Genomic DNA, 14,085 nt, shown 5'->3' with positions numbered 1-14,085 from the left:
AGGGCAACTTAGGAAAAGGGGGATCCAACTGTATGATTTAGAAAGCCTATCCTGTGAATCTCAGAAAAAAAAAAAAAATTAGGTGCCAAAACAACTCAGCATTGTCAGAATTTATGTAGCTGACCCTAATCCCAGAAGCAGAAACCTTGCCTTCTAATGGACTCCAGAAGAAAGGAGTATGTTGAGGGGACAGATTGTAAAAATCATCATTGGTGTCATGTCATTGTTTCATCATTTTGGAAATAGAGGAACAGTGACACTAGAAGGTGAAATGTCTCACTTGAAGTGACCAAGAGGCCTACATTAGACTAGCTGAAGTATATATTGCACCACGGTACTATACTGACTAATGTGCTTATGCTAGAATTGGGTGAGTCCTGTCACATTTCCCGCTCATGCAGCTAAATGCACATTGAGGAAACTGCTCATAGCCTTATGTGCATATATAAATGCGTTCCACTGCCAGTAATTCATGAGGAAGTAAAGGAAAAAAAATTGCCGACCCAAACACTTAAAGACAAAATAACTGGCACCAGGAGATGACTAAGATCCCTGTTCCCCTGCTATTTCCACACAATCCCATCTAGGTGAGAGCCGTTCCTCTCAGCCAGTTTTGTCACATCAACTAGAATACCTAGAATGAAAAGCTTGAAGAAACACCTAAAAAACCCAAATTTTCCACATCACAACCAGCTGTGTTAATTCCAGTCTTAGAATAAATGTCACAAAAAACTCCTTTTTCTATTTCTCATGCAGAAAAATGATTACTGCATATGCACACATCTGCGTTGAAATGTAATTCTTTTTTTGTTTCAGATGCAAGATTGTGAATCTGAAGAAAAACATACCACAGATCATGAGTCAATTAAGTGCATGGACCTGTCCTGAAAAACAGAAACTACAATCTATACTGAATTGATAGTAAAAACATGTCTTCCGTTTTCTTCAGCTGTCTGCAAATTGATTAGGTAAGACAACTTACCAGCTATGAAAATTTAACATGCTTTTGATTTTGTAATGTTATTCCTAGATGTATTATCATGACTATGATACACCTAGTAAAGACAACAACAAAAAAATAGCATTACCCCTGACATGAAGAAAAATGCAATTATGACTCTCTTGACAATTTTTGCACAACAGGCCCAGTTATCAACTGTGTTGAGTTTAACTCCGGTTGTTCAAAGAGCATCTCCACTGATAATGAGCCTAGGGACACATACCTATCAAAAGTTTTCAACCTTCCTCTACTAAACAAGAGCCTAGCTGAAAAGGTTGCATGCGTATCCAAAAAGCCCATCCCTGAACCAAGCTCCAAGTCTTACAAAAAGTGCCTGAATAATTATAATGAAATTGAATGGTTCAAGATGACAGATAAAAGAATGGAGTCCACTTTCCGTCTGAAAACAAAGTCCAAGACTGGGGACTTAGGCAACAGTTAGGATTAATCTACATGAGACAATTACAAAACTTTGACTTTAATTTCTTTTTTTTAACACGGTATAGTTATGCCCATATGAAGACCCATACTGAAATAATTTATTTTGGTTTTTTTTGGGTAGCTCATATTCAGTTAATAATTATTAAATGGCCATATTATATATGTACTCTGCCTGCTACACTGGATCTTTAATACATGCAGGCTTGGTGGTTCAGAAATTTAAGACAACTCTGAAGTTGTTGAAGTAGCTATCTGTGCACATCTCTACATCATACCGTGTAGACATACTCCAAGTGCTTCAAAAATGTGCTGTTTCTTTGCACTTCTGTAAGATGAAGAAGTCCCAAGCCAGGGGTGTGGTCCTGATGTACAAGCTGATGTACAGACACAGCTGGACTTTACTCTGAAGAATCTTAAATTATCATGACAATGATCGGACAACTGAAACGTCCTTTCTTGATTGGTAAGCGTAACACAGAGGGCATAGTACTAGCTGTATTAGTAATGGCTTCTGTCTCCTGCTGTGAAAAAGCACAATGGCTGCATGTCATCTTTTTTCTTTTTAAAACTAGGATCTTTGTAGTGTGTTACTGGGTTGAAGCATACCATGAAACTGCATGATGTGGCATTGTGAACTTCCTCATTCTGACTGTGTTTACATTTCCATGCAAATTTCTTCCCAGTAAAGAAAAGTGAGAAGTTTTGGGTTACCATATCAGGAAACTAAGCCTGATCCTCATGTACTTTGTAGATGAGAGTCAATGCTGGCTCACAAGTTTGGGGAGAAAAAAGAAAAAAAAAAAAAGAAACACTTGTTTCAGTTCTGTTAAACTTACGGGATGGTGCATTTTCATTTACCACTAAATTAAGTAACTCAATTCCACCCAGCTGCCTAGTGCAAATTTGTTCTTTCGCTCAGAACTGGCCAGCTTGCTCTCAATTTCCAGGGGAAAATGCTCACCTTCTGACTGCATGCTTCACACCACAGATATCAGGCTGTCAGAAGCCTGAACTTCTGAACTAGAGAGAACTGTTGGTGTTGCTTTTTCTTTCCCAAAGCTTATTTTAATGCTTATTCTGCCCAATCATTGTTTGTATCGTTCCAATCCTTGTTACAGATTCCAAACGAACAGCCCCTACACTTTCACAGTGCAAAGTCCCGTACAGCTTATGCCCAGCTGGAGAGGGTGTTTTGCAGGCAGCGTCCCTCAGATTGCTGTGGTAATGGCATCTCTAGAGGCCACTGAATCAAGACCATAAATTTATTTCATCTAAGCCAATGAAAAATGAAAAAGAGGGACCAAAGCTGGATTTGAACTGATCACCTAAGGAGGAAAAACTCCATGCCCCATTGTATTGAGCTATCTGGCACTCTGCCTCATTCTCTGCCTCTGGCTGGAGATTTAAAACACAGTAATACCCTGCCAGAGGACACAGTATGTCCATTTTCACGACGAAAAATGGAGCAAAGAAAAACATTTTGTCCCCTTGTAGGATTACTGTTTTTAAATAAGAGAAGTATGTCTTCAGATTGAGATACACTAGCTTCTCTGTAGCAAAGGTTTTTGTGTTATTTCTTACAGCCTGCCCAGCAGTTTATTACTGAGAAACAGTGACAGAAAGCAGTCAAGAGAAGGGCACTCAGCCCATGGTGGTGAGAAATTCCTCTTAAGAACGTTAAATCTTTCTTATTAGGGACTAACCTGCATACTTCTAAATCATCAGACCAGTCATCGTACAACACTGGAGGCTTCTGAACAGCATCAGTCACACTGGCCCCTGCCCCAGCAGGCGCTCCGTTATCTGGGACTGCCAGAGCATCACTGTCAGAGCCTGCCTCTGCAAAGCAGTCCTTCGAATCTGTATTGTGTCTAAGGAAAGACGCAGGCTGCCGATCTCTGCAGTAGCTTTTCCCTTTGCTTTTCCCACATTTTCTTGAGGACATCCTTGCTTCCTGAGAGGATGCTGAAGACTGTGATTCCTTAAGCCTTGGAACCCTTCTTCGGCGGTGATTTAAAGTAGGATTCTCAGGGTCAGATACCTCTTGCTTCTTTTTCCCCATTGTCCCCAAGGTGACAAGTTCAACAGCATTATTTTTTGAGGACCCATCCTGGTTACTGCATGATCTATTGTTCCTTCTCCCTCTCCTGGGCATTCTGGCCTTTTCTCTTGCTCTCCTCCTAGCCTGAGCCCACTGACTCTCATCCGAAGATGATGATGAATCAGATGCATTCCAGCGGGATCTTGCAGGCTCAGGATGCAATTTACAGTCTTTCCCCTTTCCTTGCTTTTCTGTATGCTCACCATTGTCTCCAGTCTCTCTTTTCCGCCTAAACCTTCGTTTTACTTGTTTCTTACCAGACTCCCTATTAGAAGGGGTCAGCACCATGACAGGGGTTGCATGTTCAAGCTCATCTTCTGACAAATCATGCAAGGTAGTAGATCTAGACAAAGCAGTAAGCAAAGGAAAGGGATGGAAATGGTAAGGGTGGGCGAAGAGAGAAATCACAAAAAAAGGATGAAAATGAGAACATGAATTTTAATAGAAAAACATGAGATTGAAAAGCAAAAACAGAACCAAAACAAAGAGAGATCAAAAGAAAACTAAAGTCTATGTAAATTATGAATAGTGTTAAGCAGGAGCAAGAGCTACATATTATTTAATAAAAACAACTAACAAGTATCAGCCAGATTAGAGTATATTTTTGTCAGCACATACCTACAAATGTCCTGAGTGGAAGGGCAGACAGACAACCGTGACTGACTCCTGGGAGCTGTTCCTGTTGTAGGACTGCTTGCCTGTTGAAATAAGTTAGACAGTTTGGAATCTTTGTCCATGAAATACATTGCAGATATTTTACTGCTTTGCCACATGATTACAAAATTAAAGTAACTGTTGCTGCTGTTCATAGCGCACTGTTGAACACATGCAAGCTCACAAAATACAGGAAGCCTGACCAAAAGCAAAACCTATTTGTGGAACTAAATATGACTGAAATGTTTCAGCTCTCATTCGCTCATGACTACTTTTTGTCACTGTTTGAGGAAGCAGCTTTCAACATTTGAATTTTCATCTTGGTTTTATCTACTGTAAATGTCTGATGGGAAAGGATGTTGTTTTTACTTCATGCAATCAAACAGCCATGATGATTCCTTTCAAAACGGAGTGAAGTGCATTTACATTTTGCTGAGTGATGAAGAGCACAAAGCTAACCTATGTTAAGTGGACTGACAGAACAGCGAGAAAATTAAAGTATGTTTTAAAAGGTTTCCAAGGCAATCAGATCTTCTAGAAGAGCTGAAAAATGTTAAACTGATGAGCCTGAGAAGACCAAAATGCAGGCTGCATCTCTACAGAGCTGATCACATGCTCAAACAGCAGGAGAGATACAAAACACGTTTAGTATGTGACATTTTGCTCATAAGATTGTTGCTACAAATTGCAGACTCAGTTGCTCAATACTTCCACTGAAAACATATTTTGACCGTGTTAACAGCAAACCATTTCACTCTGCTTCACTGCCAGCCTACTGGCAGCATAGCTGTACGGAATCCAAATTTAAATCCAAGGCTTTGTGATTCTTCAGGATCACTCACGAGGTACAGTATTGTGGGAAGAGGGTTCAATACAAATCATTCTTAAGACTACGACCTTCCGTTAGCTGATACGCTTTTAGTATGCAACCCCATCCCATTGTGAGCACCACTACCAAATGGAGACAAAATATATAAGCCTGAGAGTTCCACAAGATCACACACCAGATGCAAGGGAAGAATGACTATTAAGAGTAGAAAGTACAAATAATACAAAGATGTAAAGGCTGTCATCCCAAGCTTTTGTACTAGCAAATCAAATTCACTCACTGTCGTGGTTTAACATGGCAGGCAGCCAAATACCACCCCCGCCCCCGCCAGTAGGACGGGGAGAGAATCGGAAGGACAGTCACACATAGAGTCCATAATTAAAATTATTTCTAGCTCACCTTTTACAGACATTTTTGTGGTGTCAGTTTGAAAATTAATAGTACAAGCAAAAATAAATAAATACAGCAAGTACCTGCTGACACTTCACTTTTATCCCAGGTTCTTAATATCCATTATATTTCATGCATAGATCTTTTGGAAACATCAGTCACCACTATGTGCTTTTTTGCTTTTAATGGGATACCAGCTGAGACTTTAGAACGGTGCTTTTGCATGGAAACAATCTTCTAGCTTTCGGAATTCAAGTAACCCTTTTTACGTCCTGATGTGTTAATATCACAACACCAAAAATATTACTAATTCTTTAGTACTAGTTCCACGAAATGAAACTCAGAGGTATGAAAACTAAGCCAACATGAGAAATTAAATTGATAAAGCATTTGGACACAATCCTTATGTTCAAATGGTTTTTCAATGCCTGGGTCAACCAGGCAGAGAAGGAACATTAGTATGTCTACATGCAATCTAATGCTGGAAAAAAGGACAAGTATCAGTGAGAGAAATTGTTTGTATTTCATACCTCTTCTTCTACAAAAACAATATTTCAACTACACATACTGTGAAGAAATATGAATTGTTCTTACATACACATTAGAAACAGATGGCATATGTATGGCTGGATATATAATCTTTTTCCACCTCAGCCTCTATGATTAGTTTTAAGTGATTAGGCATACTTTAAGCCATTCACACAGCTACTTAATGAGGAAAGATGCAGACATCAGCACCAGGGGCACGTTGTTGGGCTACATGCTGCTGCTGTGTGAAAAAATGTCCCTCCAGACTAAACCCCAGATGAAGGACTGCTGAAGAAATCCAGCTCTAGAATGGAGTGCGGACTCCCGAATTCATCCCCTGTGACTAGCTCCCGTTTCTTTTTTCCCCTCAGAGCTGCACAACTGTACCATTGCTTCTTTCAGGATCTGTATACTACAGAGGTTTGGCTTGATCTTAAGCAGCGGTCAGGTCATGCCCATGCCATAAAGGCAAGAGGTATGTCACCTTGCCACAAGCATTACCCTATGGAGGGATAAGGAGAACGGGTAAGCTGGCCCAGTAACCGTACAGTAGGTCTGCACAAGTTCAAGAAACTTTCAGCAGCTATTAAAGCAGGAAGTCAGCTAGACGGTTCTTAAGAGGGCTGGAATCAAGCCAAAAATTAAACCAAATTTCTTGAAAAGCTTTTACACTTATTATTTGGGACTGGAGACAGGTGGAAATCTAATTATTTTAAGATAAAAATTACATTACCAGTTTGATAGCTTAAATCTTACATTTCACTCTCAGCTGTAAAGAGGTCTGGACTGTTTCAGCCCTGCTCAGTCAAATTTACTTTCTAGTTCCCCTGTACTGGCATAATGATGTTATGTTTAGTTGCACATATCTCAGAGGAAGGTTTATTTCCTTCTAAAATAATTTACATCAAATTATTTTTAAAAATGAATGCTTTTTGCTTGTTTGTCTAATCCCTATTGGAGCAAACCTGACATCTGGGCAGGCAAAAAGCTTATGCACCAACTAAGTCCTCAAAACAAAGCAAGAAAACTCCAACATGCCAAGTTATGCACAAGATAATTCAGATTCTTATCTGTGAGCAAGTTTCATTCAATAGGTTTCTACAACTTTTAAATACAAATTTTGATTTTATCTACTTTAAAATAGCTTTTAATGGTAAAATGAACTGATGGAGTGATGTCTAAAACCGAGAGTGTTAGTGTTTCTGATATTCATTACCTGATGTTTACTTATGGACCTCACAGGTACTGGAGGGCCTTATTTTGTAAATGATTCCAGCCTTATCTCTGTAAATTAAATAGGAATGGAAGGACCTGTTAACGTCAAGTCTGTCCCTGCTACCACATGTCATATGAATACGATCATTCACAGCTAGTCAAGCTGTTTTTAAACACTTGCAAATTCCAACTCCAGACCTTTACCCCAAAACCCCTTTGCTTTTTCACCCTATCCACGTTCTGCTGCATCTGCTTTCTGCTGCCAACACTGCCTCTGGGCTTACCTCATTTCTTTCAGTAATATTCCCTCTTAGCCGTCTCCTCTACGAGCTATACATCCCAAGCTCATTTAAAAAAAAAAAAAAAGTGTATTCTCTTAAGTCCAGCCTCACAGTGAAGATACCTGAAGTAGCATTTAGTCAGCTGGTGTATTTACAGAGCACAGCATGCAGCCATATGGAAGTTCCAGGTTAGATCCTAGAAGGGATATAGTTGTATCAGTACAGCGTTTTGCTTCCCCTGAGCGGCAGAGTGGGCTGGTGAACGCAACCAAGCACAAGTTCCACATTCATGCAGCCGGTGCTACTTCGGAGTCTCTGCAATACTGTGCTGCCACAAAGCACAGCATAATATAAGGTTTCTTTTAATTTTAATCACCTTTACTGCTAGTTTTAGCAACAAAATACAAAATCCTTTAAGTGGCATCAAGTTTATTTTAAAGGCATACCTGACAAACCAAAACACGGTCATTTGAATACATTCTGCTCATATCATATCAGTCCAGCTCTTATGGGATTGTATACACAACAGATGTTAGAAATGGTCTCAAGCACACAGATCTTATTGCTATATTTGCTATCCCATTGCTATATTGCTATTTAGCACACTGAATATTTTGAGATACTGTATTTATTGAATAGAGGGATCAGATTGATGCTGTGGACTCCAATTCCACTTGGCAGGCAGAATAATGAATTTTTTAAAAAATAGTATTCCTTGAACGGATGTCTACTTCAGACAGCTATATTGTACAGCTCATTTGAATGGGAAAACTAAACAAGCACTGTGCTAATTTTATCATAGCAAATTATATCAGCAGCATAATTAAATGTGGTAATTCAAAATAAAGTTGTCTGACAATTCATTTATAAGCAAGGCAGCTCATTTCTCTATGCCATCAACACAAGGAAGATGCTTGAGGGATAACGCCAACTCCAGCTGATTAAGTTTGGCATTTCAAAAACATTGTTAGTAGAGAGAGATTCCCCAGTCACCACCTTCTGCTGTCTTGGCCAGTTTAGATGAACTTTCTCATCAAGGATATGCAATTCAATTAACAGACTTGACAGGGCACTTATCTATAATTATTTTTTATATGTTCAACAGGATTTGTTAGTATGCTTTTCAAACAGATTACTGGTAAATACAGAGTTTTCAGGACAAGCGAGATCATAATAGTTTATCTGACACAAGGGGACTTTAATAACACACACATGTCTGTGTTAAAAGACTACAGCAAAGACAGAAATGGGGGACAGAATGAAGTTCAACTGATGAAAACAATAACAATTTCAAATCAAGATTGCCTTTACTTTGGTGTTCAGAATCTGATAGAATTTTCCAGTTAGTAACAAAAAAGAGTCCTCTCACTGACCATCTATTGCTTAACACATCAAGAACATGAGTCAAGTTGTGCTCTTCTTCAGAAGAGAGAAGGGCTCTACTTTGACCTTACAGAAAAGCTGAGTAAAAACACATTCCACAAGTGCAAAGCATTCATATCTGAATGGAGTTAAGCTTTAAATTAACAAACCAGATGTAATGGACAGCTGCTATAAAATGGTCTCACTGATACCACCAGTCCTCTAATACCTCTGTTCTGAATAAGGAAGGCATTTCCAAAAGCTGCTCAGCTTACAATAATAATTTTGTATCACTGTAAAAATAAAGCTTGCTTAATTGAATTATTTTTAGGACAAAGACCTGAAATGTGCTTCTGAGTGCCGTGGTGAAAAAATAAATGCCATATAAAAATTTCCAGGAGTACATATGGAGTAGGTATGTTACAGATCATAATTCTTGTTGAAAACTTATCAATAAGCATATGTCATAACTTGCATACCGCATTTACTGAAAACAAATCGAAGCTACTTCACCTGTATGGTATTGCATATCGTAGGATAGGACTAAAATCAGTGATAACACACTGTCTTTACAGAAGTGGAAATTATATATAGGCATTACACACAAAGTAAGCTTGTACAAACACACGAAGTTTGTAGTACTTAACACAATTCAAACATATATGCAATTTTGTCTGGCTGAGCAGATGTGGCACATTCAGAATACACTGTTGGTAAGAATTGTGATTTAATAAAACAGAAACTGTATAATTGTATGTATTATTGTATACATATAATTGCATTTTTGTATGTATTCCCTCTCATTAGAACACGAGTTTAAAACAGGTCAAGTATATCCAAGAATAAATTGAAAATGTATTATTTTCTACCAGTTGTCCCCTGGAACTGAGCTGTATTTAATGCAATTTTATACAGAAGTCCAAATTCCAGGCAGACTTAGGTAAATTCTACAGTCATGCCTCTTGTTAAGCTTATTGTAAATAACGAATAAATTGTATGGACAAGCCACAAAGTATTCTTTAGGCAAAGAAATCAAACATTTACATCTAAGAGGAAAAAAAGTGCAGCAATAGTTATTATGCCACTGTATCCAGTTCTAGTTTTTTGCCTTTCTCTGCTTTATGTTTTTATGAACAAAATACTTTTCACTAACTTGTTTACTTTGTGCTGTTGGTTTTTACAGTAACAGAATCGTAATGAGAGTTAAGTGCCAGGTTAGTTTTCACCTTTGATATTAATGATTCTGTTTATGAGCAAGAAGAATCATTTAGGTGACTAACATAACATTTACACTCATATTTTAATGCCGGTTTTGTATACATGATATTATTCACTGTAATAGCACTTTTGAAGGCTGACATTTCACACTTTACAAGAGCAAGGACTTGTTTTTTTCTTGTTTTATTTTCTTTTTTGAAAGCTCTAAGTCTTCTCTCAGTTGCTTATTACAGTAATCTAGAAGCTACGGTTGGAAAGGATGGAACTACATGGTTCCTTGAAAAATAAACACCAATCTGGAAGAGAATTGTCATTTACGATTAGTGTGAAACTAGCAAAGAATAGGAAGAACAACAAGTGTGGATCAACTTGTAGCAGTGCAGTCCCCTGTAGCAAAATGCAAGGGGTCACACAATTGCTCTTTAGGATTCAGTCATGCAACAGGTATCTTGGAGATGCTGCAATCCTCTATCAGGCTATCAAAGTCCATGATACGAATTTCTTTAAAAAGAACATTTAAGTTCCATTATGCTTTTTCCACCATAAAATCTATCGTTTGTGCTTACAATAATTCAGACAGAAGATATTATGCATTCTCTGTTGGTATCACTGCCAAAGACATGGTGGTATGTTTACCCATTAAAAAAAATGCATAGTGTGTAATAGTGAGTTCTGCTTCAAGTTGTGTAAATCACCCACACTGTGATACAGGACTCTTCATACATTCACCTTGTACTGAGAGAGGATGAAAAATTAAAGAATATCAAAACCCATATGAAAGAACATTCAATTTTAATGGAAGAGATTAAATGGAAATTTATAATTCAAAAGGATAAAATATTGTATTACATATTACATAAATTGGTACTCAGTTTGTGAAACATATTTCAAACCACAAACCAAGTAGCTCAAATCAACAATCAATAAATTGGCAAAATAAATTTTTCATCTAAAACTTTAGTGGACGCTACTTTGACATGCTGGTGCCTTTTGTATCTTTCATTTGTATCTTGCTGAAAGGAGCCTGACCTGACATAAGAAACCAGGATAGAAATTGCATAAACATACAGTAAAATAAATACTTTCCTTCTTTCTTTTCTCTGTTGTTTTTCGTACTCAATTAGATCAATGAATGTTATCCCACTGAATATTCCAAACGATCATCTCACTTCTTCCTGATGTAACTCAATGGAGTTTTATTAGATGGATGCTTAAGAGACTTGTAAATAAGAAGTGTTCTAACACCTGCTCCAGGCTTTTAAGAAGCAATTGAGCCAAAACAAAAATCAGGCAATTTGCTCCATGCCCGAGTTTGTCTGCACTGAAAAATAAGCCCAAAGTTCCCATCAGAGAATTTCAAATCTTAGTGCTGAGAGAGCATTCTTCTCTAAGGAGCTCTTGTATCATAATTAACATGCAGAAAGATAATTACAATGTGTTAGAAACATTTCTTCCAGAAAGCATTTTAACATAACCAGGCAGCCTCAGAAATATATATAAACATAACCTCTACGGACTGTAATTCAAACATAAGATTCGTTCCACTGGTTAACCACAACAGAAAGAGATGAATCCACCGGATCCTTCTCAGACTAGCATTCCTCTTAAATTATACACATCTTTAGGAAGACATAAAAAGTTTACCAAAAAAATCTACAGTGCACAAAACTAAGCAGTGGCAAATAGCTAATGAACAAGGTCAAGTTTTTAATTTACTTAGACTTTAAACACAGCCAGATAAGATAATTCTAATTCTGAAATCCAGAACAAGACTATCTCTTACAAAGAAGAATAAAGTTGCCTCCACTACCAGCACCATGGGATATGGGTGGGAGACAGTAAAGCCTAAGGGTTAAAAAAAAAAAATTCACAATAGCAAGCCTGGTTCATAACTCATGTTTCCAATATTTCTATGTTTTTATTTATACGTATTACAGTAGATAGGTTTTGAAAGCCATAGTTAGTAACTAGGGCTCCACTTTGTCAGTACAAGATAATATGAAATACAGATAAGTCCCAAATATAATCTATTACTCCCAACACTAGCAGGGCAGAAGGCAAGAAGACCTGTTTATTGATTTATTGATTCTACAGGAAAAAACTAGGTTATTGCCAGAAGCCAGCAGAAATCAGACACTGATACATTTTCCTAATTGTCTCTGCTTGGAAAACCAACTGAAGCACTTGCTCTTGGAGTCCCAGGGCAGTTTTATCGATGCATAGGCTGAAGCAAATGAACGAATGTCCCAGGTGGATATTCACTGAAGACAGCCACAGCTGACTGTCAGTCAGGAATACCGGAAAACAGGCAGATAGAATTGGGCAGACTGAGACTAAGAGTACAAAATGATGCAAGATCACTTTCAAAAACCTGCAATTAACTCAGTGGTTACCCCAGAAGCGGGATATTTAAGGTCACAGTAATGAGCTGGAAAAGAACACAGCGATGGATCAGCAAATTAGTTTGAACAAATGCTCGCTCTCTCTCTCTCTCTCTCCCTGCCGAGCAAAATGGTACTGGCACGGCACGGGAGTGCCAAGGGCAGGAGGGGTAAAGCACAGTGTCTTATGGGGACAAGGGGCAGTGGGAGCTATAGCCCTACTACACTCAGTTTTCACTGTTCTTGTACTCTTGCCCACAAATAAAATAGTACTTGATTCAGCGCTGAGTCAGATTAACAGAATGAAAGTGCAGGATTTTGCCTCATATTGATGAAATACTCCATTATACAAGTAAAAAAAAAAAAACTTTCACAGATAGAGCTACATAATTTTATAGTTACATGAAAATAATTTGTAAATATTCCAGTTGGCTTAATCTTATAATACTACATATACAGAAACATATTGGCCAGCCACTGTTTTTACTTAGTAACATGTGTTACAGTAGACTTTACAAATAATTTTGTATCAAAATAATTTCTAAATATTTTAAGTTTTGTCCTTTATTTGCCTAAAATAATTTATTACTGAAATTCTTACCAGAAACTTATATGCAAGATAAAAAAAGTCTTTGCAACATGCTAAATTTCTGCACTCTCAATGGACAGCAAAAGTGAATGGTAAAATTGAAGTGTGGATTTCCCCCCTGCCTGTCTAGGGAATGTTTGATTTTAAAATCTATAGATTGAACAGGTATATACTAACTAGTACCTGGTAAATAACAAACAAACCAAAGCCATTGCTTCTCATTATGTCTCAATAAGACATATTCAATGTTCAACAGTTAAGTTTAATCTGTAATACCATGTAATTCAGAGTTAATGTACCTAGTACGCAAAACTGCCCAAGCATACACTGCAAATCTCAGGTGTCCTCTCTGAATAAACAACTTAAAAGCATTATGAAATATGAATCTGTATTTGCAGAATCTTTGCTATATTCCATTTCACAAATAGAGTGGTACAAAATCCAGGGATGTCAGGGAACGTCTACTCTGCCCTGGACCAGGAGCCCCTACACAACCACGGGTGGCACACACAATACACAGTAACTATTAAAATGTAACACTCTATTTGACCCTTTTTAGTTTATTCATACAGGCAAATGAAAGCAGTAAAAGATACAAAATCAAAACAATATGTTTTGATTACTGTAATTTATATTTCTAGATAAAGACTTTCTAATTTTTCTGTCAATTGAAATTTTTGTGGTGTGCAAGATCCAACACTGCACAGAACTCAACTCTTGCCTTTGGATTATCATCTAGAAGCTTCCAGTCTTGTTTTGAGGTGCAATATTTGTTACTATTACTTTGTGCCATGCGATACTAACCTGAAAAGTTAGGTGTTTGCTTTCTATGTATACACAAGTATATACCCTCCCCTTTTACAAAAAAAGCGTTTTGAAACAGACAATAAACTGGAAACCGGCTTTCGAATCAAGTGTCTTTCAGCATTTGAAAAGCTTCACTGGCAGGTAGCTTCACATAGAAAAATTGATCCCAAAGAATGAATGATGCTATACATCAGAAACAGATGAAGTGCATGCCTGATAACCTTGCTTATTAACATACTACTAAAAAAGGTGCAAGCACCCCTTTCTAATAAGCACCTATACTGATTTC

At 37.6% G+C, this 14,085-nt stretch overlaps 1 protein-coding gene across 4 annotated transcripts in view; it reads right to left on the bottom strand.

Moving 5' to 3' along the window:
* The window catches only part of MARCHF1 (membrane associated ring-CH-type finger 1), a 259,802-nt gene that overhangs the window by 38,603 nt on the left and 207,114 nt on the right, over nt 1-14,085 (bottom strand). For 3 of the 4 annotated variants that reach the window (XM_075149398.1, XM_075149399.1, XM_075149400.1), the window contains one exon: nt 4,161-4,240. In XM_075149398.1, coding sequence (XP_075005499.1) covers nt 4,161-4,240 — 80 coding nt within the window. Of the gene's footprint in view, nt 1-3,144; nt 3,886-4,160; nt 4,241-14,085 lie in introns of all 4 variants that reach the window. The other variant, XM_075149397.1, reaches the window with a different exon arrangement.

The sequence above is a fragment of the Calonectris borealis genome, chromosome 4 (genome assembly GCF_964195595.1).
Source record: "Calonectris borealis chromosome 4, bCalBor7.hap1.2, whole genome shotgun sequence".
NCBI lineage: Eukaryota > Metazoa > Chordata > Aves > Procellariiformes > Procellariidae > Calonectris > Calonectris borealis.
Note: the sequence above shows the minus strand (reverse complement) of the source record. Positions and strands in the feature narration are given on the sequence as shown.